The following is a 25,988-nucleotide window of genomic DNA, read 5'->3' on the forward strand; positions in this document are numbered from 1 at the left end:
GCTGTACACCAGGAAATGAAGAAGAATCTGTCCTCTTATCAGTCATGCCCTTATTGTGTCATTCAAAGCAGTTGAAGGCAAAAACAGAGATCTGTATGGATGTGCATTTCAATTGTTCAGATGTCAACTCTAGACTTTACTATCTTCCTACACACGTCTGTGTTGTGTCTATACCTCCACATGGATGCCACCCTTATGTCTCCAGCAGGTAAAGTAAACAACGAATGGCCAATCATCTGGGTGCATTTGAACTCCAGCTGCCTGTGCACAGGTCGGGTGAAAGGAAGTGGAGCAGCGGCCGTGTGAGCATTGAACGCAGCAACCCGTGCTCTTCTTCACCCACTTACGACAGAACTGGCATTTCTTAAAAAAAAAAAATAGATATGTTAGTTATTTCTTTGACAGAAGCAACAGAGGGGTTAGTCAAAATGAGCAACATATTTTCATGAATTTAAAAGCAATTTGTTAGATTATTTTTAATGATTCATTAAAGGTTTAATGAAGATCCCCTTTTATTACACTGCTTAACAGATGTGTTATAGAACTAGTGCTGGTGACTAATTAACAAGGAGAAAAGATGCTGCCAGTCTACTTCTACCTATTTTTTTTCTCAGTAATTTGAGAATACCTCAGGTGTCCTCAAAATTGCAAATCTTTCACAATAACAAGGCAAGTTTTCCAATGAGTAACATGACAAAACAACTCATTGCCATATTTTGCCTCATTTCATATCGTATTGCATGCTCATACACATACATCATTCAAAAAATTGGTATATATATTAAGATTATTACATTTTTCAGAAATAAATATTACATACTCCCCAAGCATCACTTACTCATTTGCTCGAAAATACAGTACTGTTCAAAAAACATTTCTTATTATCAATGCTGAAAAAAAGCGCAGCCTAATATATATATTTTTTTTCCTGGAAACTGATACTTTTTTTACCCCCCTCCAGGATTCTTCGGTTAATTAGTTCAAAATAATATTTCTTTAAAAAAAAAAAAAAAAAAACTTTTGAAGGAGGTAATAAACAAACACTCCTACAATTTATTTTTACGCATTATGTATGTTGATTAATTGTTTTGAAATGATAAGTGAAAGTCTCCATTTGTTCCTTTATGTCTGTACTTTATGCTGGGAAATATTTGGGTACATATACACCATAATTATATACAATCATATTAATGAGGGAGTTTGTACTTTTATTATTGTATTTATTGTGAATTTGTGAGTTCATAATTAATGTGGCACCCTAATCAAGAGCCCCACTGTTTTTGTACTGGCCAAGATAAAATACAATTACATTAATTTACTTTCCCTTCATGTCATTCAGCACTGCATTTAGATTGGTTTTTAACTTTTATTAAAACATTAACATACCAGCTTAAATCTCTGAAGTGGGATATTACTGAGATCGACAGGACGGCGCTCTGCAACGTTCACGAAGCGAGCCTCCAGCACTGCTACGGCACATAATACATGAACCCACCTGCAACAAAACCACATTTTCAAACCAAGCAGGTTTCATCGATTGCCTGAGATAAAACCCCTAACATGACGTGTTGTCAGCAGCTGAGAGGAATGTGTGTCATTGAAAATGGCTGGTGTTGACCATAAGAGGGTCCACCCAGAGGCTCCTGGCTACCTACTTGTCATTGTTGGCTTTCTGCAGAGCTCCTCCTCTCAGAGAGCATAAACAACAGTCCTGAGGGAAAGACACAAACATTTAGGGTGTACTCAAAAAAGGCACGGTTGTCTTGAACCGAGCCTGAGTGTGAGCATGGAGCGATCACACTAGTCAAACAATCCAGGCTTTGGGGATCAACACACTTGGGCACGGTTAAGATTGCCTAATGTGAGTACACCCTTAGTCACACAGTTTAATAAACAGGTAAGTGAAAGCAGATGCCACCAGAAAAACCAGATATAATAGTGCCCCCTAGCAGCTAGAAAAATGCATAACAGATTTTGGGGAGATAAAAATAAAATAAAATAAATAAATAAAAAATTGTGAACCTACTCAAATGATGTAACTGACCTGAGTAATGGCATTAGCTTCACAGCGGGAACATCTCCACTCGTCCAGATTAGCATCCTGAGAGACACCGTAACAACCTGTAGACAAAACATCCACAGTTCATCCAATGACTTCATTACATTTTCAAAAACATACGGATCGCAGACAAATTATATAAATATGAACATTTCTTTTGCAATATAAGACCTAGATTATCATTTATACTAATCAATAAGGGAAGTAAATATATTTTTTTGATGTCCCTTAAAGTTTAAATATGATGTAAGACAAATGGTTATTCAAATAATAAATGAAAAAAAAAAGTAATAACAGTAGGGCTGGCGTTAAGTCAAGTTTGAATGATATCAATATATTTTTTATAAGCGATATGGTATGAGGCAATACCTCCCATCTCAATATACAGTAGTTTGATACGAGCGCTTCTGAATAATAGTAGAGGACATAGAGTGAACTACTGCGGGGAAAGTGCATAATCCAGTTTGTCCTAAACAGGAGACATACTTCATATTAAGGGCTTTAAAATACCTTGTAAGATATAGCTAACACGTACAGTTTAAAGTGGCTCGCCCCGTCAGATGCTCTGATAGACACATGCGCTGCTGACAAAGAAGCTAATTGAGTCGTTTAACGCATTTGAGATGTGCCGTTTTCCTCAGTGTCTGTAAATGTTAGTTATACAGTATACAGTATACTGCAATACACATTATATCAAGTGCAGATATTCCAGTGAAAACTGCGAGTGCTTACAAAGTTCTTACTTGTATGTACACGCACACAACACTCAGAGCAGCTGACGAGTTGGCTACAGCCGTCTTCCTCCAGATTCGTGGTGGACAGGTGTCCTTCAGAGCTGCTGGTGAAGCACATCTCTGGAATCAGTGGCATGGTCCTCTGATTGTCTCCTCCTTCAGCTGCAGAATCGCTCTGCCTCAGGCTGATTACATCACCCTATACAGAAGAAACGGCAAAGTGCACAATGACTCCACAAATCATTTTTCAACTATAAGCTCACAAATAAAGGGATAATTACTTCTGACTGTATCATGTCTTTACTTCCTGTTTGTTTACACAACTTATCAGACTTCAGTGTGTAATTAATTTCTGAGCCACTGGCAGCATCAAACAGCCAGTGAGACCAAGTTGCAGTGTTTGCCACTCAAACAAAAGAACTTTGAGCAATAAAAGATTTTTGTTATTATAGTTAATAGCATGTTACCTCTGTGTACGTGTGAAAGAGGGTACACACTGCACAGTACGGAGGGTGCTGGCCCATGCGAAAGTTAAAATCCTTCTCTACTCTAAAGTTGCGTGGTTTGCTTTGCCACATGTGTGCCAGGAGTCTGGCCCAGGGATCTCTCTCCTCTGGCTCAGCTGCTGGCTCTTGAATCTCTGTGGAGTGAAGGAGCTGATTAGAAAGTGCACAAACAGTGATGTGGCAATAAATGAACAATGTGAAGCAGATCCTAACCGTCATCACTGAAGCTTTCTCTGAGCAGGGGATGCAAGCGCGGCAATTTACTGAGTGGCTGAAGTTTCCTCTTCATGCTCTTATTCTCTTTCTCTCCCTCGATTTCAAGCTGAAGAAAAGAGGAGTTAATTTACATTTAGATTCAAGTCGTCTAAATGATTTAAAATATATATATATATATATTTAACATACACTGCTGCTCAAAAGTTTGGAGTTCCTATGCTTTTTTTTTTTTACGTTTTTGAAATATCTTAAATAAATAAAACTACAGTAAAGTATTATAATTGCAAAATAACAGACTTTTTTAAATTTATTTAAAAATGTACTTTATTCCTGTGAAAAGCAAAGACATATTTTCAGCAGTAATTACTCCAAATCTTCATACTAAAAGATTAAACGTAACATTAATTTACAACATTTTTACATTCAAGTTACATTTGAAGTAATTTAATTCAAAAGTAATCACTAAAGTATTAATAATTTAATAACATTGTTAAATGCCTTCATACTGTACTTAATAATGTTGTGAGGGCTAAATTAACTTGATTTAACTAAATTTAAATTAAAAAACTAAAACTTGAATGATTGATTTTCTTGTTTAGCATTTTACTTATAAATAGATCCAAACAAATATTATACAGTTTCAATGTCTAATATCAGCAATTACATTAAAATAATCACTGACTCACTGAAGGTTTTATAATCAATTAACTGATGTTATTGCATAATATTTAGATACTTGCTTTTTTATATGCTACAGTATTCAACTACAAAATCACTTAAAATGCCCCTATCAAATATCAACACGCTAAGTCAATATATGTCCCAACCTCCGTGTTTGGTTGTGGTGTATTTGGCCTCACGTCTGGTTGGATGTCTGACTCATTGAGGTCTTCTCTGGGTTCCTCTGTGCTGGGTTGTTGAGGTTCATAGAGCACTGATCTTGCTGCATAGGTGTGGACCTGCAGAGCATCTGAAGGGCTCAGGGTCCGATGAAAGAGAAGGCTTGCCACCCCTGCTTTAGTAGAAGTCCGTGGCATGGCTGACAAGCAGTGAGAGGCAGTAGGGACAGATGCTATAGAGAGATGACGCTTTGGGAAGGACTCTGTACAGGCTGAGAACGGGTTTGTGGCACTTGAACCTGCACCCCTAACATGTTTCCCAGACGAAATGCTTCTAGAACCAGGTAGCATCTTTAAACTGGTTGAACCCATCAGAGACAGCAGGTCATCATCATCTTCATCTTTCAATTCTGAAATAGATTTGGTTTTCATCATACAGTATCTCAAAAATGTTAACATTTTTGAAGGTGTTACAGTGGCCAATATCACTTAAAGTTGCCTTAGTTTGTCAACTTTGAAAATCCTTAAAATTATTTCTTTGATCTAACAATTAAAGGCAAAGACTAGAAAACCTATTTTTAAAATGTATTATTTATTTAGTCCATTACAAAATGACGCACCTGGATACTCACTGCATTGTTCGGTGCATGTAGTCAAGTGGCTCTTCTTGCCATATTCAACCTCCTCATCATTTGTTTCACTCTTTGGAAGAACTTCCTCTGGTAAATCCAGACACACCCTGTGTCTTTTGGTTCCTATCCTTTGTTTGGCCAAGCTAATTTAATTAAAAAGAGGCAACATTTAGATGTGGCATAACATGATTCTTTTCACATATCAGTATGAGCAACTGAGAAGATCAGTGTTTTCACCTCTTTTTTTGTCCCTCACTACTTTGGTTTACATTGCAAAGTTCCTGAACACCAATCATCCCAGCCTCTCCACCTAAAAACTCAGCTGCTTCGGGCGTAGGCTTTGAGTGGTCAATGGGAGCATTGTCCTTCCCCAACAACCACAGCTCGTACCGTTCAGGCTGAAATTTCCTTACAAACACATCCATGGAGATCTTGACCATGTCTTTTCTACAAGAACACTGAGGGGAAAAAAAAATACAAAGATTGATGCACTGCGTAGTGTACAGGCATTTAAATACACAATATATGCCATTGACAAAGATGATAAAGATTACAACCATTTATACACTACCAAAAGCTTTTTTTTTTTTTATCAATACTTTAATTCAGCATGGACAGCAACTTAACAGTGAAGACATTAGCACTATTCGGACGGGACTACTTTTCTAAACTACGTTGAGTTTCGATTCTTACCACCTGACGTCTGTGATTTTAATGTACCAATTCGGACGGGACTAACATCTCCGTGTTTATTACAGAGGTGGGAGGGTCCGATTTGTGCATCTGGGCGTCACAGATCACGCGCTCTGTATGCGTACATTGCATTCATTCAGAATGATTGCCATTAGTATTACACAATAGATTTTAAATGGCTAGTATAGCAAAACCATGTTAATGTGTGGGTCCTTTATTAGGGCCCGAGCACCGATGGTGTGAGGACCCTCTTGGAATTGCTCCGTTTATTATTATTATTATTATTATTATTATTATTATTATTATTATTATTATTAGGGCCCGAGCACCGATGGTGTGAGGACCCTCTTGGAATTGCTCCGTTTATTATTATTATTATTATTATTATTATTATTATTATTATTATTCTTCTTCTCCAAAATGAATCGCATTTTTGAGGGCCTAAACATGCTCGAAAAGTCATGAAACTTTGCACACACCTCAGAACTGGCGAAAATTTACGTCTGATATGGGTTTCAGAAGTGGGTGTGGCAAAATGGCTCAACAGCGCCACCTATACACGTTCAACGGTGTGCGCCTCGAGCTACGTTTCATGTACATGTATGAAAATCGGTATACACATGTAACTCTCCTATACCTACAAAAAAGTCTCTTGGAGCAAAATCCGAAACCCAACAGGAAGTCGGTTATTACTAATATTATGAGCAAATTTTGTGTCATTTTTGTCATTTCCATGCGTTGTATTTTAACGAACTCCTCCTAGAGATTCATTCAGATCAACACCAAATTTGGTATGCCTAATCTGAAGGCCTTTGCGATGTTAAATTGCGAAGCTTTTGAGTTTTCGTTAATGGGCGTGTCCTTGGCGGCCTGGCGAATTTCGATGATTCGCCATGAAACAGGAAGTTGCTATAACTCAGACATACAATGACCAATCTGCCCCAAACTTCACATGTTTGATGAGACTCCTGACCTGAACAGATTGACATGCCCATATTCAGTTATAGTCATAGCGCCACCTATTGGCAACAGGAAGTGACATATTTTACACTACGATGAACTACTCCTAGAAATTTTATGACATCAATGTATTTTTTGTGGTCAGTCTAATTTAAAGCCCTGTGCGATGTTAAGTTGTGAAGATCTTGAGTTTTCGTTAAAAGGCGTGTCCATGGCGCCGTCACGAAGTTCGATGTCTCGCCATGGGAATAAAAGATGTTATAACTCAGGCATAAAATGTCCGATCTTCCCCAAACTTCACATGTGTGATAAGAGTCCTGGCCTGAACACATCTGAAGGCCAAAATTCCATCAGGTGTGGCAAAATGGCTCGATAGCGCCACCTATACACTTTCAACAGAGTGCGCCTCGAGCTATGTTTCACGTACATGTACAAAAATCGGTATACAAATGTAACACACCAATACCTACAAAAAAGTCTCTTGGTACGAAATCCGAATCCCAACAGGAAGTCGGTTATTTAGAATTTTCTCTGCAATATTGGCGTTGTTTTTGCCATTTTCAGGGGTTGTACTTTAACGAACTCCTCCTAGAGATTTATTCAGATCAACACCAAACCTGGTCAGTGTAATCTTAAGCCCTTTGCGATGTTAAATTGCGAAGATCTTTAGATTTCGTTAAAGGGCGTGTCCATGGTGGCCTGACAAATTTCGATGTTTCGCCATGAAAAAGGAAGTTGCTGTAACTCAGACATACAATGTCCAATCTGCCCCAAACTTCACATGTTAGATAAAACTTCTGCCCTTAACAGATCTACATGCCCACATTCAGTTATAGTCATAGCGCCACCTATTGGCAACAGGAAGTGACATGTTTTACGCTGCGACAAACTACTCCTATAATTTTTTTGAGATTAACATATATTTTGTGGTCAGTCTAATCTAAAGGCCTGTGCAATGTTTTTGTTAAAGGGCGTTTCCATGGCGCCATGACAAAATTTGATGTCTTGCCACAGCAAGAGAAGTTGTTGTAACTCAAGCATAAAATGTTCAATCTTCCCCAAACTTCACATGTTCGATAAGAGTCCTGGCCTGAACACATCTGAAGGCCAATATTCCATTATAATGATAGCGCCACCTGCTGGCAACGGTAAGATTAGCACATATATGGGATATACTTTGATATATTCCACTTATATTTAGGACATTAAATGCATATTTCTCAACGTTCACCTTTTTACTAAAGCAACACGATGGCGGTGAGCCCGGGTGCGAGGGCCCGTTCATCGCTGCTTGCAGCTTTAATTAGGGCTCAAGCCCAAAGGGCGAGAGGCCTATTGTTTTCCTTAGGATTATTTTTTATTATTATTATTATTATTATTATTATTATTATTATTTTTTTCCAACGTCTCGGGGGCTTTTGGGGCCCTTAACGTGCTTAAAAAGTCTTGAAAATTGGCACACAGATTGGAACCTGCGGCCATTATGGCCGGGCAGAGACTGATACACGGGCGTGGCACAGGGGCTCTACAGCGCCCCCTGGAATATGGAGGGCCATATATCATACATTCTTGCTCGTAGACGTATGAAACTCGGTACACATATAAATCTCATCAATCCAAACAACTTTTGTATTGCATATCATAGGCTCCGCCCAACAGGAAGTTGGCTATTTAGGGTTTAGTATTCCAATTTTTCGTCAAAGTTGTGGGGGCTTTTGGGGTCCTTAACATACTCAAAAACTCTTGAAAATTTGCGCACACTTTGGAATCTGTGGCCTTTAGGAGCCTGCAGAGGCTGGGACCCGGGCGTGGCACAGGGGCTCTACGGCGCCCCCTGGAACACAGTCAGAAATGTTGATGTATAGCTCACACATACTTGCACATATTCATATGAAACTCAGTACACATATAGATCTCATCGTGCCGAACAACTTTCGTATTGCATGTCATAGGCTCCGCCCATCAGGAAGTCAGCTATTTAGAGTTATGTAAAAAGCGCATGCTCTGGAATTTGAAATACTTGTCATAGGTTTTTTTCTCGATTGCCGCCAAACTCGGTCAACGTGATCTCAAGACACTGGGGATGAAAAATTGCCAGGGGATTTTTGATATCTCGAACGGTTTGCTCGTGGCGAGGCGTTGAAATTATGGCGAGAAATGATAAACAGTAAGTGTCTAATACCATCTACATACATTTCCTGATTTTAATCAAACTTCATCAGATTATTCGTTGTATGATGTCGATCGCATATATGTGACTATTAGGAGTCAAAGTTATAGCGCCACCAACTGGCAGCAGGAAGTATGTCATTTTCAAAATGCTTTGATTTCAGCATCTTATTTTTACTCGATTTGCTTCAAACTTCATCAGAATAATGTTAAAACACAGCCGATATAAATCTGCTGGGGGGATATTGATATCTAAAAATATTGTTGCCATGGCAACGTGTCAAACTGGAATACTTCTCAGGTGATTTTGAGGCATATAACATACTTAGAATTTCATCAAACTCAGAACACATATCAGTATTTATGATAACTAGACACTGGCAAAAGTTCATAAGAGGGCGTGGAAGAGGCACTCTATAGCGCCACCTTTTGTCAAAAGTGGGGGGGTTAGTTTTAGCTGCAGACACCAAACTCGGTACATAAATTCTTCTTATCAAGACGGACAACTTTCTAATTCACAGTCATCAGCTACGACCAACAGGAAGTCGGCTATTTTGATTTGAATGTGGTTTTTTTTTACATTTAGCTGTGAATTAATGCATACTGCTCAGAGGAGAGTAACACTATACACACCAAACTTTGTCTACATGATGCAAAAACATTGAGGAACTTAAATTGCCAATGGATTTTGGATAGCTTGAACGGTTTTGACGTGGTGATTTTTTTAAATGACAGTAAAAAGGGAATTATTAATTGTCCTGCATTTTTTAACTCCAAACACTTCAAAACCTTTTTTCATACAGAAAAAAAAGTCATTCGGAGTAAATATGGATAGTTTCACGACTTTACAACACTGTATGGGTAAAAGAAAATTAAAAAACTGTCAGACATCTCATCTCACTCTGTCCCTCTGTTTGAGTATTATGTGCTTAGACTTACATTGTCTGAGAGAAAATGCGCCCCTACAGGTTCAATTCCTGAAAGGGAAATTCGACTGAAAGGGAGGAGACTCTCTTTTAGTTTCACTTTTAAATCGGTTAAAATACAAATAAATACTTAGATTTAATTCACACTGACAAGCTAAACCAACATATATGATTATTACCGGGTCAGGACTCATTAATAATGGATGTGTGGTCAGTGATACGTGAGAAACACGAGAGATTAATCACCTCTCTGAGCAGGAGCGTGTGGAATGACGAGCTCAGAAAAAAAACGTGTTTATTCTTGTTTTATAGCTTTTAAAATTAAAATATTAAAGCGATATCACACAATTCACCAATTAGAACACACCAAGAGCTAAATTCAGATGTTTTTGAACTGTTTGTGTGAAAATGAAATATTCGCTGCTGCCTTTCTGAAATCACTGCCTCCGATCAGCGCGTACAGTGTCACTAGTTCAAAACTAACGAATTTATTCTTGTTTAAGAGCTTTTTTAAATAAATTATTGCCATACATGCACACAATACACCCATTATAACACAACACGAGCTAAATACAGGTGTTTGTGACCCGTTTAAGTGTGCAAGACTATTTGAAAGTGCGACTGGCAGAATAACATATATCTCTCGAGCTGCAGGATTCTGCTTCTGTCTTCAATTTTAATCTATATATATATAAAAGGAAACTCATTCGTCTTGGCTGCTTTTTTTAAATGTCTGTGCTTATTTATTTATTTACTTTTTTATACATTTTGTATAATTTCATAGTTTATGTATTATAATTATAAAAAACATAAATACATTTAGCCACTTAAATAGAAATATCTTAGGCCTTATCCTTTTCTGACAGTTTTAGGGATTTTTAAAAATCCTAAAAAACCTTATTTGTGCTGCAAATAATAATTTCAAACTAATTTGATACTGACCTCTGACATCCTGTGACATGATATTTATTTGAATTGACATAATCTCATGGATGTAACAGTAAATCTGTTCAGCTCACAGATCAAGACTAAGCTGTAATGCAAGCAGAACTTTCACAAATGCTTGTAGGTCAATAAAATCATTACAAAACACTTACAAATCATTTAAGGGATTTGATAACACTGTAAAATAATGTCTAATTTGTTAACATTAGCAAATGCATTGATAACACTTTATAATAACTGCACTCATTAGTAAATAGTCAGTTCATGCTTCATAAAGCCTTGTCCCAATATTAATAGTCAGTAGTAAGCAGTTTATAAATACAGCTATAAATAGCTCATTTATTAAAAAGGAGAGTAAAGGGTCAGTTATCTTCCTATGAAAAATAAACAAACAACAACACAGATTAATACAGAACTCAGAAATGTTATTGTGGATTTATGATAAACTCAGCCTGTAAATGAATTCATTCTCCTCCAAGAAGACACAAGTAGTTCACACCAAATTTTTTTAACATGAAGCCAATATACTGAAGATGTTAAATTTCGAATGGGTTTAGGATACCTTAAATGGTGTGGCCATAGAGATTTATTAAAGTAACATAAAAAAATACAATAGTTATTTTACTATATCTTTTAAATTTTTAATTCCAACTCTTCATAATTTTTTATATACGTAGAAGTCATCATTTGAAGGAAGCACAGTAAGTTTCATAGCTTTATCATTTTCAAGAGCCAGCATAAAATTAAAACTATCATAACATATAAATCAAGCTTGCAGTTCTTAGTACCAATAATGGCCACCAGATGGAGCTATAGGATCACTTTTAAATAATTATTGTAGAAACAAGTATGAGTTAAATCATTTATAGAAATCTTTCAAAGAAAAATAATATGAATTTTATGTATTTTACTGATAAAATGACCCTCACTTCATTAGAATAACAAGCTGAAGTATTGTGAACTGTATATTAAGAATAATTCTTTATATGCTTTATGGACAGATACGTTTTGAGTGACTCCTGAAGGATCAGCACCACATCCTATTTTACCACTGTTTAAAGAATGTATCTTACAGAACAGGTGCGAATGAATTTTGAATAGCTTGAATGGTTTTGTTGTGGTGATTTTTTGAAAAAACAGTAAAAAAGTAACCAGTAAATGTCTTTTATTTTTTTAAGTGCAGCTTCTAAACACTTCAAAAAAATGTACACATAGAAGACAAGTCATTCTGAGGAAATATGCATAGTTTCATGACTATACAACACTATATGGATGATAGAAAATTAAAAAACTATCATACATCTGATGTCACTCTGTCCCTCTGTCACTGTGGGTAATGTGTGTGTGTGTGTGTGTGTGTGTGTGTGTGTTTGTGTGTGTGTGTGTGTGTGTGTGTGTGTGTGTGTGTGTGTGTGTGTGTGTGTGTGTGTGTGTGTGTTAAGTGAATTGATGTGAATTGATTGGTGTGAAACTATCAGGGAGCATTTAGTCCCCAGCGCCAACATTTTACAGAACTGCCACTTTCCTGGAGTCTCCAGAATTACTCGGTGTCAGGTTCTGAGAAATCAAAGATTCCAAAAAATGATTTAATTAGAATACCATGAAGTATTGTGAAATACTATATATTAAGACTTTATATATAGGCTTTATGAACCGATTAGAGTGACTCGTGAAGGACCAGCACCACCTCCTCTTGTCCGATGGTTTGAGGAATATATTTTCCTGAATCCGGGATTAAGATTTAGGAGCTCATTTTTATTCCACCTCCTTTACTGAAAGGCTGTCTTGCAGAATTGACTAAAAATTAATCTTCACATTAATTCATAATTATTTTGCAATTATTTTTGTCAGTTCTTCTTGACCTGTTTTTTTTTCTTCTTCTTTTCTGACCTCATGACCCAGTCAGCATTTTTGTACAATGGTCAAGTCTTAACTTATCCATTTCTGTATTGCATTTGTGTTTGATATTTCTCATGGGTATTTCATAATTTTCAACTTTGAGTTAAAACAGTTTGAGTTAAAACTCTTTTTTAGCGCATTTCATCTGTAAAAGAAAACATGCCTAATAATTCTGCACACATGAATATAAGGAGTTTTTCTCTTCCAGCTTTCCTGGACTATTGTATAGCACTTATAAATGATTAAATAAAAAATAATGGTAGTTATTAAGATTGATATGGTTTGGAATTGGTAAAATGTGCTTGGAAAAAAATCACAATAAAACAATGTTTTAATGTTTAAGTTTGGAATATTAACTGACATAAATTAATGCTATATAAATATTGTTCATGTTAACATAATGTTTATAAATGAAATCTTATTGTAAAGTGTTACTAAATATATATATATATGTTTGGGGAATATATATGTATATTGTTCTGTGAATGTGATTTTAAAGTCTAGATGATTCGGATTAACCCTTTAACCGCCATATCCTTTAAAACCTCACTGCCAGAGGGATATAGTGAATGCATGTGCCCGCTGGGCACAGTTTACCTGATGCCACCGGGGTGGCGATGGCATTGGTGGCTTGAGCCCGCCATCGCTGCTTGCAGCTATATTTATTATTATTTTTCTTCAAGGTTTCGGGGGCTTTTGGGGCCCTTAACATGCTTAAAAAGTCTTGAAAATTGGCACACACATTGGAACCTGCGGCCATTAGGGCCGGGCAGAGACTGATACACGGGCGTGGCACAGGGGCTCTACAGCGCCCCCTGGAATACTGAGGGCCATATATCATACATACTTGCACGTAGACACACGAAACTCGGTACACATGTAGATCTCATCAAACCAAACAACTTTTGTACTGCATGTCATAGGCTCCGCCCAACAGGAAGTTGGATATTTAGGGTTTAGTATTCATATTTTTCGTCAAAGTTGTGGGGGCTTTTGGGGTCCTTAACATACTCAAAAACTCTTGAAAATTTGCGCACACTTTGGAATCTGTGGCCTTTAGGAGCCTGCAGACGCTGGGACCCGGGCGTGGCACAGGGGCTCTATGGCGCCCCCTGGAACACAGTCATAAATGTTGATGTATAGCTCACGCATACTTGCTCGTATTAATATGAAACTCAGTACACATATAGATCTCATCGTGCTGAACAACTTTCGTACTGCATGTCATTCGGCTCCGCCCAACAGGAAGTCAGCTATTTAGAGTTATGTAAAAAGCGCATGCTCTGGAATTTGAAATACTTGTCATAGGTTTTTTTGCCGATTGCCACCAAATTCGGTCAACATGATCTCAAGACATTGGGGATGAAAAATTGCCAGGGGATTTTTGATATCTCGAACGGTTTGCTCGTGGCGAGGTGTTGAAATTATGGCGAGAAATGAGAAACAGGAAGTGTCTAATACCATCCACATACATTTCCTGATTTTAATCAAACTGCATCAGATTATTCGTTGTATGATGTCGATCGCATATATGTGACTATTAGGAGTCAAAGTTATAGCGCCACCAACTGGCAGCAGGAAGTGTGTCATTTTCAAAATGATTTGAATTCAGCATCTTATTTTTACTCGATTTGCTTCAAACTTCATCAGAATAATGTTAAAACACAGCCGATATAAATCTGCTGGGGGGATATTGATATCTAAAAATATTGTTGCCGTGGCAACATGTTAAACTGGAATACTTCTCAGGTGATTTTGAGGCATATAACATGCTTAGAATTTCATCAAACTCAGAACACATATCAGTATTTATGATAACTAGACACTGGCAAAAGTTCATAAGAGGGCGTGGAAGAGGCACTCTATAGCGCCACCTTTTGTCAAAAGTGGCGGGGTTAGTTTTAGCTACAGACACCAAACTCGGTACAAAAATTTTTCTTATCAAGACGGACAACTTTCTAATTCACAGTCATCAGCTACGATCAACAGGAAGTCAGCTATTTTGATTTGAATGTGGATTTTTTTTTACATTTAGCTGTGAATTAATGCATACTGCTCAGAGGAGAGTAACACTATACACACCAAACTTTGTCTACATGATGCCAAAACATTTTAAACAACTTAAATTGCCAATGGATTTTGGATAGCTTAAACGGTTTTGTCGTGGTGATTTTTTTAAATGACAGTAAAAATGGAATTATTAATTTTCCTGCATTTTTAAATTCCAAACACTTCAAAACCTTTTTTCGTACAGAAAAAAAGTCATTCTGAGTAAATATGGATAGTTTCACGACTTTACAACACTGTATGGATAACAGAAAATTAAAAAACTGTCAGACATCTCATCTCACTCTGTCCCTCTGTTTGAGTATATGTGCTTCAGACTTCCATTGTCTGAGAGAAATAGCGCCCCTACAGGTTCAATTCCCGGACTTTTACTTTCACTTTTAAATCGGTTAAAAATACAAATAAATACTTAGATTTAATTCACACTGACAAGCTAAACCAACATATCTGATTATTACCGGTTCAGGGCTCATGGATAAATTATTTCTGGCCAGAGATACGTGAGAAATAGGAGAGATGAATCACCGCTGTGATCACGAGCGTCTGGAGTAAAGAGCTCAGAAAAAACGAATTTATTCCTGTTTTAAAGCTTTTAAAAATAAATTATTACAGCGATATCACACAATCAACCAATTAGAACACACCAAGAGCTAAATTCAGATGTTTTTGAACTGTTTGTGTGAAAATGAAATATTTGTGGCTGCCTATCTGAAATCACCGCCTCCGATCAGCGCGTACAGTGTCGAGCTCAAAACAAACGAATTTATTCTTGTTTAAGAGCTTTTTTAAATAAAATATTACCACAAATGCACACAATAAACCCATTGTAACACTACAAGAGCTAAATGCAGGTGTTTGTGACCCGTTTAAGTGTGAAAGACTATTTGAAAGCGCGACTGGCAGAATAACATATATCTCTCGAGCTGCAGGATTCTGGCTTTCGTCGTATGAACGAACACATCACGGACAAGATTATTTCAAAATACATAATAGCTTGGCGACTATAAACGAAAACAGCCACGTGAACATAAACTGTTGAGAAATAAATCTAAAATGGATCTACTGGATTTGAATATTAAGTGACCGCATATACCAGCTGCTTCTGTCTTCAATTTTAATCTATATAAAAAATGAAACTCATTCATCTTGGCTGCTTTTTTTAATGTGTGTACATATTTATTTATTTATTTATTTATTTATTTATTTATTTATTTATTTATTTATTATTTTGCTCTAACAAGAATTAATCTATATTGAATTAAATCAATTACATTTTATTTTACATTTGATTTGTCCATTTCTGCATCTAAACGCCTAAAAACCTAAAACATGCTCTATTATACTATTGTTAGCAATTTCTTTATCGTCCAATTTATCTGGTGTACACTTTTATTTTCATAATAAACTTGTTTGTTAGATTATACACAGTTACAGTGGTCTATAATAAATATTGACAGGTTTTATTCAAGCTGTTTAGAATGATTGCAGTAGGCAAATTTTTTGAAATGTAAATAAAATTAAAAAAAATTAAATAAATAAATAAATAAAAAACATTGGAAAAGAATAACTGTTGTACATTTTTATACATTTTGTATAATTTCATAGTTTATGCATTATAGTTATAAAAACAAATACATTTAGCCACTCACATAAAATCTTATAGGCCTTATCCTTTTCTGACAGTTTTAGGGATTTTTAAAAATCCTAAAAAACCTTATTTGTGCTGCAAATAATAATTTCAAACTCAAACAGTAAATATTCAGTTCATGCTTTATAAAGCCTTGTCCCAATATTAATAGTCAGTAGTAAGCAGTTTATAAATACAGCTATAAAAAGCTTGTTCTTGGTTTATAAGCACATTTATTAAAAAGGAGAGTAAAGGGTCAGTTATCTTCCTATGAAAAAAAAAAAATAAAAAAAAAAAAACAACAACACAGATTGATACAGAACTCAGAAATTTTATTGTGGATTTATGATAAAATCAGCCTGTAAATGAATTCATACTCCTCCAAGAAGACACAAGTTCACAGCAAACTTTTTTAACATGAAGCTAATATACTGAAGATGTTAAATTGCGAATGGGTTTAGGATAGCTTAAATGGTGTGGCCATAGCGATTTATTAAAGTAACATAAAAAAATACAATCGTTATTTTAGTATATCTTTAAAATTTTTCATTCCAACTCTTCATAATTTTTTATATACGTAGAAGTCATCATTTGAAGGAAGCACAGTAAGTTTCATAGCTTTATCATTTTCAAGAGCCAGCATAAAATTAAAACTATCATAACTTATAAATCAAGCTTGCAATTCTTAGTTCCAATAATGACCACCAGATGGAGCTATAGGATTACTTTTAAATAATTATTGTAAAACAAGTATGATTTAAATCATTTATAGACATCTTTCAAAGAAAAATAATATGTATTTTATGTATTTTACTGATAAAATGACCCTCACTTAATTAGAATAACAAGCTGAAGTATTGTGAACTGTATATTAAGAATAATTCTTTATAAGCTTTATGGACAGATACGTTTTGAGTGACTCTTGAAGGTTCAGCACCACATCCTCTTTTACCACTGTTTAAAGAATTTATCTTACAGAACAGGTGTGAATGAATTTTGGATAGCTTGAATGATTTTGCGTGGTGATTTTTTGAAATAACAGTAAAAAAGTAACCAGTAAATGTCTTTTATTTTTTTAAAGTGCAGCTTCTAAACACTTAAAAAAAATGTACACATAGCAGACAAGTCATTCTGAGGAAATATGCATAGTTTCATGACTATACAACATTATATGGATGATAGAAAATTAAAAAACTATCATACATCTGATGTCACTCTGTCCCTCTGTCACTGTGGTTAATGTGTGTGTGTGTGTGTGTGTGTGTTTGTGTGTGTGTTAAGTGAATTAGGTGTGAAACTATCAGGGAGCATTTAGTCTCCAGCGCCAACATTTTACAGAACTGCCACTTTCCTTGAGTCTCAGAATTACAATGTGTCAGGTTCTGAGAGATCTAAGATTCCAAAAAATTATTTAATTAGAATACTATGAAGTATTGTGAAATACTATATATTAAGACTTTATATATAGGCTTAATTAACAGATTAGAGTGACTCGTGAAGGACCAGCACCACCTCCTCTTGTCCGATGGTTTGAGGAATATATCTTCCAGAATCCGGGATTAAGATTTAGGAGCTCATTTTTATTCCACCTCCTTTCCTGAAAGTCTGTCTTGCAGAATTGACTAAAAATTAATCTTCACATTAATTCCTAATTATTTTGCAATTCTTTTTGTCAGTTCTTCTTGACCTGTTTTTCTCTTCCAGCTTTCCTGGACTATTGTATAGCACTCATAAATGATTAAATAAAAAATAATGGTAGTTATTAAGATTGATATGGTTTGGAATTGGTAAAATGTGCTTGGAAAAAAATCACAATAAAACAATGTTTTAATGTTTAATTTGGAATATTAACTGACATGAATGAATGTTATATAAATATTGTTCATGTTAACATAATGTTTATAAATGAAATCTTATTGTAAAGTGTTACTAAAGTTATATATATATATATATATATATATATATATATATATATATATATATATATATATATATATTGTTCTGTGAATGTGATTTTAAAGTCTAGATGATTCGGATTAACCCTTTAACTGCCATATCCTTTAAAACCTCACTGCCAGAGGGATATTGTGAATGCATGTGCCCGCTGGGCACAGTTTACCTGATGCCACCGGGGTGGCGATGGCATTGGTGGCTTGAGCCCGCCATCGCTGCTTGCAGCTATATTTATTATTATTATTCTTCTTCTCCAAAATGAATCTGATTTTTGAGGGCCTAAACATGCTCGAAAAGTCATGAAACTTTGCACACACCTCAGAACTGGCGAAAATTTACGTCTGATATGGGTTTCAGAAGTGGGTGTGGCAAAATGGCTCAACAGCGCCACCTATACACGTTCAACGGTGTGCGCCTCGAGCTACGTTTCATGTACATGTATGAAAATCGGTATACTCATGTAACTCTCCAATACCTACAAAAAAGTCTCTTGGAGCAAAATCCGAAACCCAACAGGAAGTCGGTTATTACTAATATTATGAGCAAATTTTGTGTCATTTTTGTCATTTCCATGCGTTGTATTTTAACGAACTCCTCCTAGAGATTCATTCAGATCAACACCAAATTTGGTATGGCTAATCTGAAGGCCTTTGCGATGTTAAATTGCGAAGCTTTTGAGTTTTCGTTAATGGGCGTGTCCGTGGCGGCCTGGCGAATTTCGATGACTCGCCATGAAACAGGAAATTGCTATAACTCAGACATACAATGACCAGTCTGCCCCAAACTTCACATGTTTGATGAGACTCCTGACCTGAACAGATTGACATGCCCATATTCAGTTATAGTCATAGCGCCACCTATTGGCAACAGGAAGTGACATATTTTACACTGCGATTAACTACTCCTAGAAATTTTATGACATCAATGTATTTTTTGTGGTCAGTCTAATCTAAAGGCCTGTGCGATGTTAAGTTGTGAAGATCTTGAGTTTTCGTTAAAAGGCGTGTCCATGGCGCCGTCGCGAAGTTCGATGTCTCGCCATGGGAATAAAATATGTTATAACTCAGGCATAAAATGTCCGATCTTCCCCAAACTGCACATGTGTGATAAGAGTCCTGGCCTGAACACATCTGAAGGCCAAAATTCCATCAGGTGTGGCAAAATGGCTCGATAGCGCCACCTATACACTTTCAACAGAGTGCGCCTCGAGCTATGTTTCACATACATGTACAAAAATCGGTATACATATGTAACACACCAATACCTACAAAAAAGTCTCTTGGTACAAAATCCGAATCCCAACAGGAAGTCGGTTATTTAGAATTTTCTCTGCAAAATTGGGGTTGTTTTTGCCATTTTCAGGGGTTGTACTTTAACGAACTCCTCCTAGAGATTTATTCAGATCAACCCCAAACTTGGTAAGTTAAATCTAAAGGCCTTTGCGATGTTAAATTGCGAAGATCTTGAGGTTTTGTTAAAGGGCGTGACCATGGCGGCCTGGCAAATTTCGATGTTTCGCCATGAAAAAGGAGGTTGCTGTAACTCGGACATACAATGTCCAATCTGCCCCAAACTTCACATGTTAGATAAGACTTCTGCACTTAACAGATCTACATGCCCATATTCAGTTATAGTCATAGCGCCACCTGCTGGCAACAGGAAGTCACATGTTTTACACTGCGACAAACTACTCCTAGAAATCTTTTGACATTAATGTATTTTTTGTGGTCAGTCTAATCTAAAGGTCTGTGCAATGTTAAATTGTGGAGAACTTGAGTTTTTGTTAAAGGACGTGTCCATGGCACCATGACAAAATTTGATGTCTCGTCACAGCAAGAGAAGTTGTTGTAACTCAGGCATAAAATGTTCGATCTCCCCCAAACTTCACATGTTAGATAAGAATTCTGCCCTGAACACATCTGAAGGCCAATATTCCATTATAATGATAGCGCCACCTGCTGGCAACAGGAGGACTGGTACAAATAAATGACTTTGACATATTCCACTTATTTTTAAGACTTTAAATGCATATTTCTCACCGTTCACCTTTTTACTAAAGCCAAACGATGGCGGTGAGCCCGGGTGCGAGGGCCCGTTCATCGCTGCTTGCAGCTTTAATTTAACTTGTTTTCCTTTTTTTATTAAATGTAATTAAAACATTATGTAACTGAGTACATAAATGAACGTGAGTAATCTTAACTGATGCTGATATTACAATAGCCGGTATTAACAGTTTACGCGATCTTGCTCTTGATTTTATTATTTGTATTATTTTTTTATTATTATTTATTTGCAGCTAAGCAAATATATCAAACATCCGCGTGGTAAGAGCATCTACGTAATTCACGTTGGCCAAAACACACAAGGAAACGCGTTGTGAAATAAAATATCACCGGCAATAACAGACATTCGCATTCGGACGGGATTAGTTTTCTCAGAGGATCACTGAGTTTGCTGAAAAACGGTAGGTAATTTGCTCTGGAATTATCACAGAGGTTGTGTGAGAAAAACACAGACGTGGCAGATTCGGACGGGATTAAAATCACCAAGTACGTCTGTGAAACGCAGATTTCTCTAACGACCCCCTGTAAAATTAGTCCCGTCTGAAGAGGGCTAAAATGCTGTTTTTTTTTTACTTCATATTCATAAAAGTATCTTAAATAAAAATGTCAACAAGAATATGCATGCTTTTATTTGGACCGAAATGTATTTTCGATGCTACAACAAATTCTAACTGACCCTCTGATGTCACATGGACTACTCTGAGGATGTTTTTATTACCTTTCTGGACATGGACGGTATACCATACATACATTTTCAATGGAGGGACAGAAAGCTCTCGAACTAAATCTAAAATATCATAAACTGTGTTCTGAAGATGGTTTGGAATGACATGAGGGTGAGTCATTAATGACAATATTAATATTTGGGTGAACTAACCCTTTAAAAGAGGGAATTAGGGAATTATGCTAAAGAAAATTTTACAAATGAATATTAAGAACGTTTTGAAGAACTGAAGGTTCTGACTGTCTTCAGAAATGATTTGATGGCATGTTGTTTTCATCTTCGCTTCATGTAATACCTAAAGGAAGTGTTCTTAATCGCAATATTGCTTTGTCCACAGAGGTTACAGAAACAGCTCCAACTCAGCTTTTCCACAAGCGCCACCTGCTGTCAGCGAGTGGATTTACACAGACTTATATTTACATTCAGTCTGTGTGCAGTTTCTGTCTGGCCAAAAACTGACCGAATTTGCATGCCATGCTGTACATTTTGACCGGTTGATGAAAAACAAGCTTATATGAATTCTACACATTTAAACAATTCAGATATCTAGAATCATTTATGGAGTAGATAAAGTACACATAATTATTTATTAAATCAATTATAATTTATACTTGACTCTTTTCTTTATTTAAAGAAAATGTGAGGTTTACCTTTTTACGAAACTTTTTCAAAACTTTATTTGAACATACACTGTTAATGTTACTGTTTTTCGTGATTAAAGGTGCAGTGTGTAAATTTTAGCGGCATATAGAGGTGTGGTTTCGAATTGCAACTAAAGGCTCAGTCCCCCCGCTCACCCCTCTCTTTAGAGAAGCTATGGTGGCCGACACAGGTAGTGATGTCATCACTAAAGACAGCAGAGAGCAATGAGATTTCTTTACAAAGGTAAATCAAGGAATTATATTTACCTAATTATTCAATAAACTGATGTTAATGCAAATGTTAATGTACTTGTTATTTATAGTGTCAGTGTTTTATTCGCAAGAACAACAAAGTGACGAAAGGCACTCTGTAGAGCAGTTTGTCTGGTTAGGGCTGCTGTACAAACATGGTGATGACTCCCACTTAAGGGGACCCGTGGTGTGTGTTGATAGAAATAGCTCAATCTAAGGCAGGGCTATTCAAATCTTGCCCTGGAGGTCAAGTGCACTGCAGAGTTTAGCTCCAATTTTAAGCAAACACACCTGAGCCCGTCTTTGGGATCGTTCAAAAATCACAGGTAGGTGGGTTTGATCAGAGCTGGAGCTAAACTCTTGCAGTGCACTGGCCCTCCAGGGTAAGATTTGAATAGCCCTGATCTAAGGTCATAAAAACGTAACGGTCCATTAAGTAAGGTCTTTACACACCTCTGAAAACACAGTTATGTATATTATATTGCATTTCTGTAAATATTACACATCGCACCTTTAAGCAAACAAAAAGTAATTTTATTTGTTGTGTGTTGATTTTTAAATATAAAACTTGGGGAAGTGATTTGTCTGTGTCTGTGATTTGTACTTTTTGAACATCTCCAGCACATTTTAACAATATTGTGATAATCCTAATAACCGTGACAATTTTGGTCACTATAATCGTGATTTTCATATCATTACATCCCTAAAACACAATAATAAAAAAAATAATAATAATTACAATTTAGTATACATTCTTCTATTTTAAGGCATTTATTTACTCCTGTGATATATCCAACCCTAAACTTTTGAATGGTTATTTATTTATTCATTTTTACCAGTATGGCTTGCTTTCCATAGTCAATCCATCGTCTTGTGGCAAAGTTGGTAGATTCAGCACAGTTGAAACCATGGTTAAACCCTGCGTGATAGCCATATGGAAACGTTATCATGAACTCTCCAGCCTCCTGAGTGATCTGCAAAGCAAAAACGGACAACGACATCACAAAACCTCCTCAAATAAATACAAACAAATGTACAGCACATTGAGGAAATAGGAAGCCCAATTCTGGCTTCATACTTGATGCATAAGCAGAGTGGAAACAGCGCAGGCCTTTTGTGCTTTCACACTAACGCAGGTGAACACAAGTCTGTGTACTACAGATAACTATTGTCCATTGTGCCAGCTTTTTTAGCTGTTCTCTTCTGACAACTGTAGGTCACATGCTTTGATTTATGCTGGGCTGCATACTCTACTATGATAAGACTGTGGTCCCCTCCCACTGTCCCACAGATAAACAAGATGTGTCTTCACTGTGTCTGATTATACTCTGCTTACGTGTCTAGTGTGAAACAGGCCTAATTAGGTCTACTAATAATAAAAAGTCATCAGTTGGAAAAACAGCAACATACCTTCTCAAAAGGAATGCCATACTTTTTTAGAATTGAGGGAGAAATAAGAGTCATCTTGTGCCTAAGAAATGCTTCACAATTTTGTGAACTTCCGGGGAAGAAGCCTTAGGAAAACAATAGGAAGCAATAAATATGAGCAAATGTAAATCGAGAAAACTATTTTCTTGTGCAGAATTGAGGATATAAAAGGGTGTTTACCTTTGGCTAAACGCTCCAGTCTTTTTCCATGTTCGGGAGGCACGCAGTACCTGTGAGATCATTCCAGACAAATGTAGCACTTGGCATCAAGTCACACAATTACAATAACCACCTTTATGCCCATGGGCTCACATTTTAGCAACAAAGTTAACCAAGCTGCATTCCAGTGAAAGCCACAGGTTTGACAAGCAAACTTACCACGACTTTGGTTCCCCGAAGTGTAAGTAATTAATGCTGTAGAGATCCATGTCCTCAGTGTGCCAAGCAAAAGTGGTTTTCCACATTCCAAAGTAGAGGTAGGGTGTGGTTACTCCCTCTATAGTGATTCCACTCTCATGCTCCACGGTGTCAAGGATGGTATTCAAGTGCCCTATATTCCATTCTTTGACATCCTGTGTAAGACATGAAAAGGAAACAATGACTTCACATCAAAGAGCACTCAAATTAAAAGTAAAACCAAACAGAACCCATTCAGAGTGCTTACAAGTGTGTACTCACAGGGTCATACAGGGTCCCATTAACATCAGCTCCATAGATTGGAGGGTTAAAGGTTAAATTTTTCCAGTATTTCCTTTCAAGCTCTTCAAAATCATCATACCGAGGACCGCAAAACCTTAAATAGGAAGGGCAGATGAGGTTATAATCAGTTTCCACTGGAAAATTAGTAAAAGGGCAACAAGACTTACTTGTCACTGTTGGCTGTTTTATGGAACTCTTTGACAGTCATGGCTTTTTTCTGGATGTTGTACTGGGTGAACAGCCCTGACTGCCCAGTAACAACTTGCTGAATCGGTGCAGGTATTAGTAGGTCATCAATGTCATCATAAGAACATCGAGGCTTCCAGTTTTTGGGCGGGACGATCTGTAGTTGAGCAAAACAAATATCATTTTATGCATGTCTTTTTGACAGTAGTAGCTTAGCCTAAAAGGTAAAGAGTAGTGTCTTCATCTGACCTTGGCCAGGCCTGCCTTGTGTGCACCTTGGGACTCCATGTACGCAATGTAGCGATTGAAGTTCTTGAACTCTTCAATTGTGGGGTAAAAGGTCATTATACCCCTAGAAACCGGCGTGTCAGACGCCATCTTGGCTGAACGAGTCCTCAACACCTGTGAGACAAATTAACTGGACTTTAATATCTCAAAGTGCATAATATAAACAGACTATATCAGCAAATAACGAAACATTAAACATTCTGATTTCATAAATATATATATATATATATATATATATATGTTTAAAAATTTGACATTAAAATATATTTTTTAGATGCCACTGGGGACATCCTAGTGCGAGAAACATCCATCCTAAAATGTAAAAAGCATCTACATTTCTATGCTTCTTGTATAGACCAAATCTTTACTGTGACAAGCAAAAATTACAAATATATAAATTTGCCTAAAATATTTAGTATTTCAACAAATTTTCTACTCATTATACTACTGTACTGCCTGTATTCTTATTTAAACATTAATTTATTTTAACCTTACAGATTTGTTTTTTAATATATTTTTTATAATCTTATTTATTTTTTTTTTTATTTTTTTTTTTACACAATTTATCCTCATAACTTTTCTAAAAGACCCCCTAACACCTAAAGGGGACCCAGGACCTCAGTTTGAAAACCCATGCTATATAATAAATGGGATATTGTATGAATACCCAGACGACAAGTCACTGTGAATTAATTTAAACACTGACACCACATTATTTACATGCCGGCTTGCTAGGTTTCATTAACTATTACAGAATTTCACAGAACTGAGAAAACACACACACAAACAAACACACACACACACACACACACACACACCACGTGATAATCTACAGCCGCGTAGCATAACTGTGAACAGGCTAAACAAACACGCTTTATTTGGCTATGACAGTGAGACAAAACCTCATATTCTTCCAGTGCGGCATGTATAGAGTGTACACAATGCACGACACGCCCATTCGCACGTTCCGCCTTGTAGTCAGAAGCTTGGATTCTGATTGGCCAACACCTGCGTCTCTTTAAAAGTCGTGCGGCTAGGCTAACTAGGTAGGCCAAACGTAAACATTATTATGTACAAGAACGCCAGATAACTTAAAGGATCCAAACGATACAAAGGGCACGATAGGGTATGGAATATGTTATAAAGTACAAATGACACATATAATATAAAAGGTGCATAATTGAGGAAGCTGTTGGTTGCAGTAGAGAAAGTGCAACGGTTAGCTCTTCGAAGCTAGCAACTTTACCACTATTAACAATTATTTTAAACCGTAAATTATAGAAATTACGTAAATATAGAAACTAACAAGGGAAGTAATGTATCCATACTTACTGACTCTGTTGAAAAAACCCTAATAACTGCCCTCGACCTTAGTAGAGATGCTTAGCTAACAGCAGATCCTTCTCTTCACTATCCTCCATCAGCACTACTATTCTCGCGCACCACGCATGCGCGCACTGGACCTGTTTATTGCTTGTGGAC

At 36.5% G+C, this 25,988-nt stretch overlaps 1 protein-coding gene across 3 annotated transcripts in view; it reads right to left on the bottom strand.

The window, feature by feature from the left end:
* Nucleotides 1-25,988, bottom strand: part of LOC128026586 (lysine-specific demethylase 4A) — a 43,873-nt gene extending 17,885 nt beyond the window's left edge. Inside the window, exons 1-18 of one of the 3 annotated variants that reach the window (XM_052613847.1) lie at nucleotides 25,839-25,988; nucleotides 24,468-24,620; nucleotides 24,200-24,375; nucleotides 24,012-24,126; nucleotides 23,712-23,905; nucleotides 23,514-23,563; nucleotides 23,316-23,419; nucleotides 22,742-22,879; nucleotides 5,224-5,444; nucleotides 4,987-5,129; nucleotides 4,343-4,764; nucleotides 3,513-3,621; nucleotides 3,261-3,433; nucleotides 2,803-2,992; nucleotides 2,045-2,121; nucleotides 1,656-1,711; nucleotides 1,387-1,495; nucleotides 175-363 (exon numbers count right to left, since the gene is read on the bottom strand). In XM_052613847.1, the coding sequence (XP_052469807.1) occupies nucleotides 175-363; nucleotides 1,387-1,495; nucleotides 1,656-1,711; nucleotides 2,045-2,121; nucleotides 2,803-2,992; nucleotides 3,261-3,433; nucleotides 3,513-3,621; nucleotides 4,343-4,764; nucleotides 4,987-5,129; nucleotides 5,224-5,444; nucleotides 22,742-22,879; nucleotides 23,316-23,419; nucleotides 23,514-23,563; nucleotides 23,712-23,905; nucleotides 24,012-24,126; nucleotides 24,200-24,375; nucleotides 24,468-24,596 (2,595 nt within the window). In that variant the 5' untranslated portion in view covers nucleotides 24,597-24,620; nucleotides 25,839-25,988. Of the gene's footprint in view, nucleotides 1-174; nucleotides 364-1,386; nucleotides 1,496-1,655; nucleotides 1,712-2,044; nucleotides 2,122-2,802; nucleotides 2,993-3,260; nucleotides 3,434-3,512; nucleotides 3,622-4,342; nucleotides 4,765-4,974; nucleotides 5,130-5,223; nucleotides 5,445-22,741; nucleotides 22,880-23,315; nucleotides 23,420-23,513; nucleotides 23,564-23,711; nucleotides 23,906-24,011; nucleotides 24,127-24,199; nucleotides 24,376-24,467; nucleotides 24,621-25,838 lie in introns of all 3 variants that reach the window. The other 2 variants (XM_052613852.1, XM_052613845.1) reach the window with 2 other exon arrangements.

This window comes from Carassius gibelio, chromosome A2, assembly GCF_023724105.1.
Source record: "Carassius gibelio isolate Cgi1373 ecotype wild population from Czech Republic chromosome A2, carGib1.2-hapl.c, whole genome shotgun sequence".
Taxonomy (NCBI): Eukaryota; Metazoa; Chordata; class Actinopteri; order Cypriniformes; family Cyprinidae; genus Carassius; species Carassius gibelio.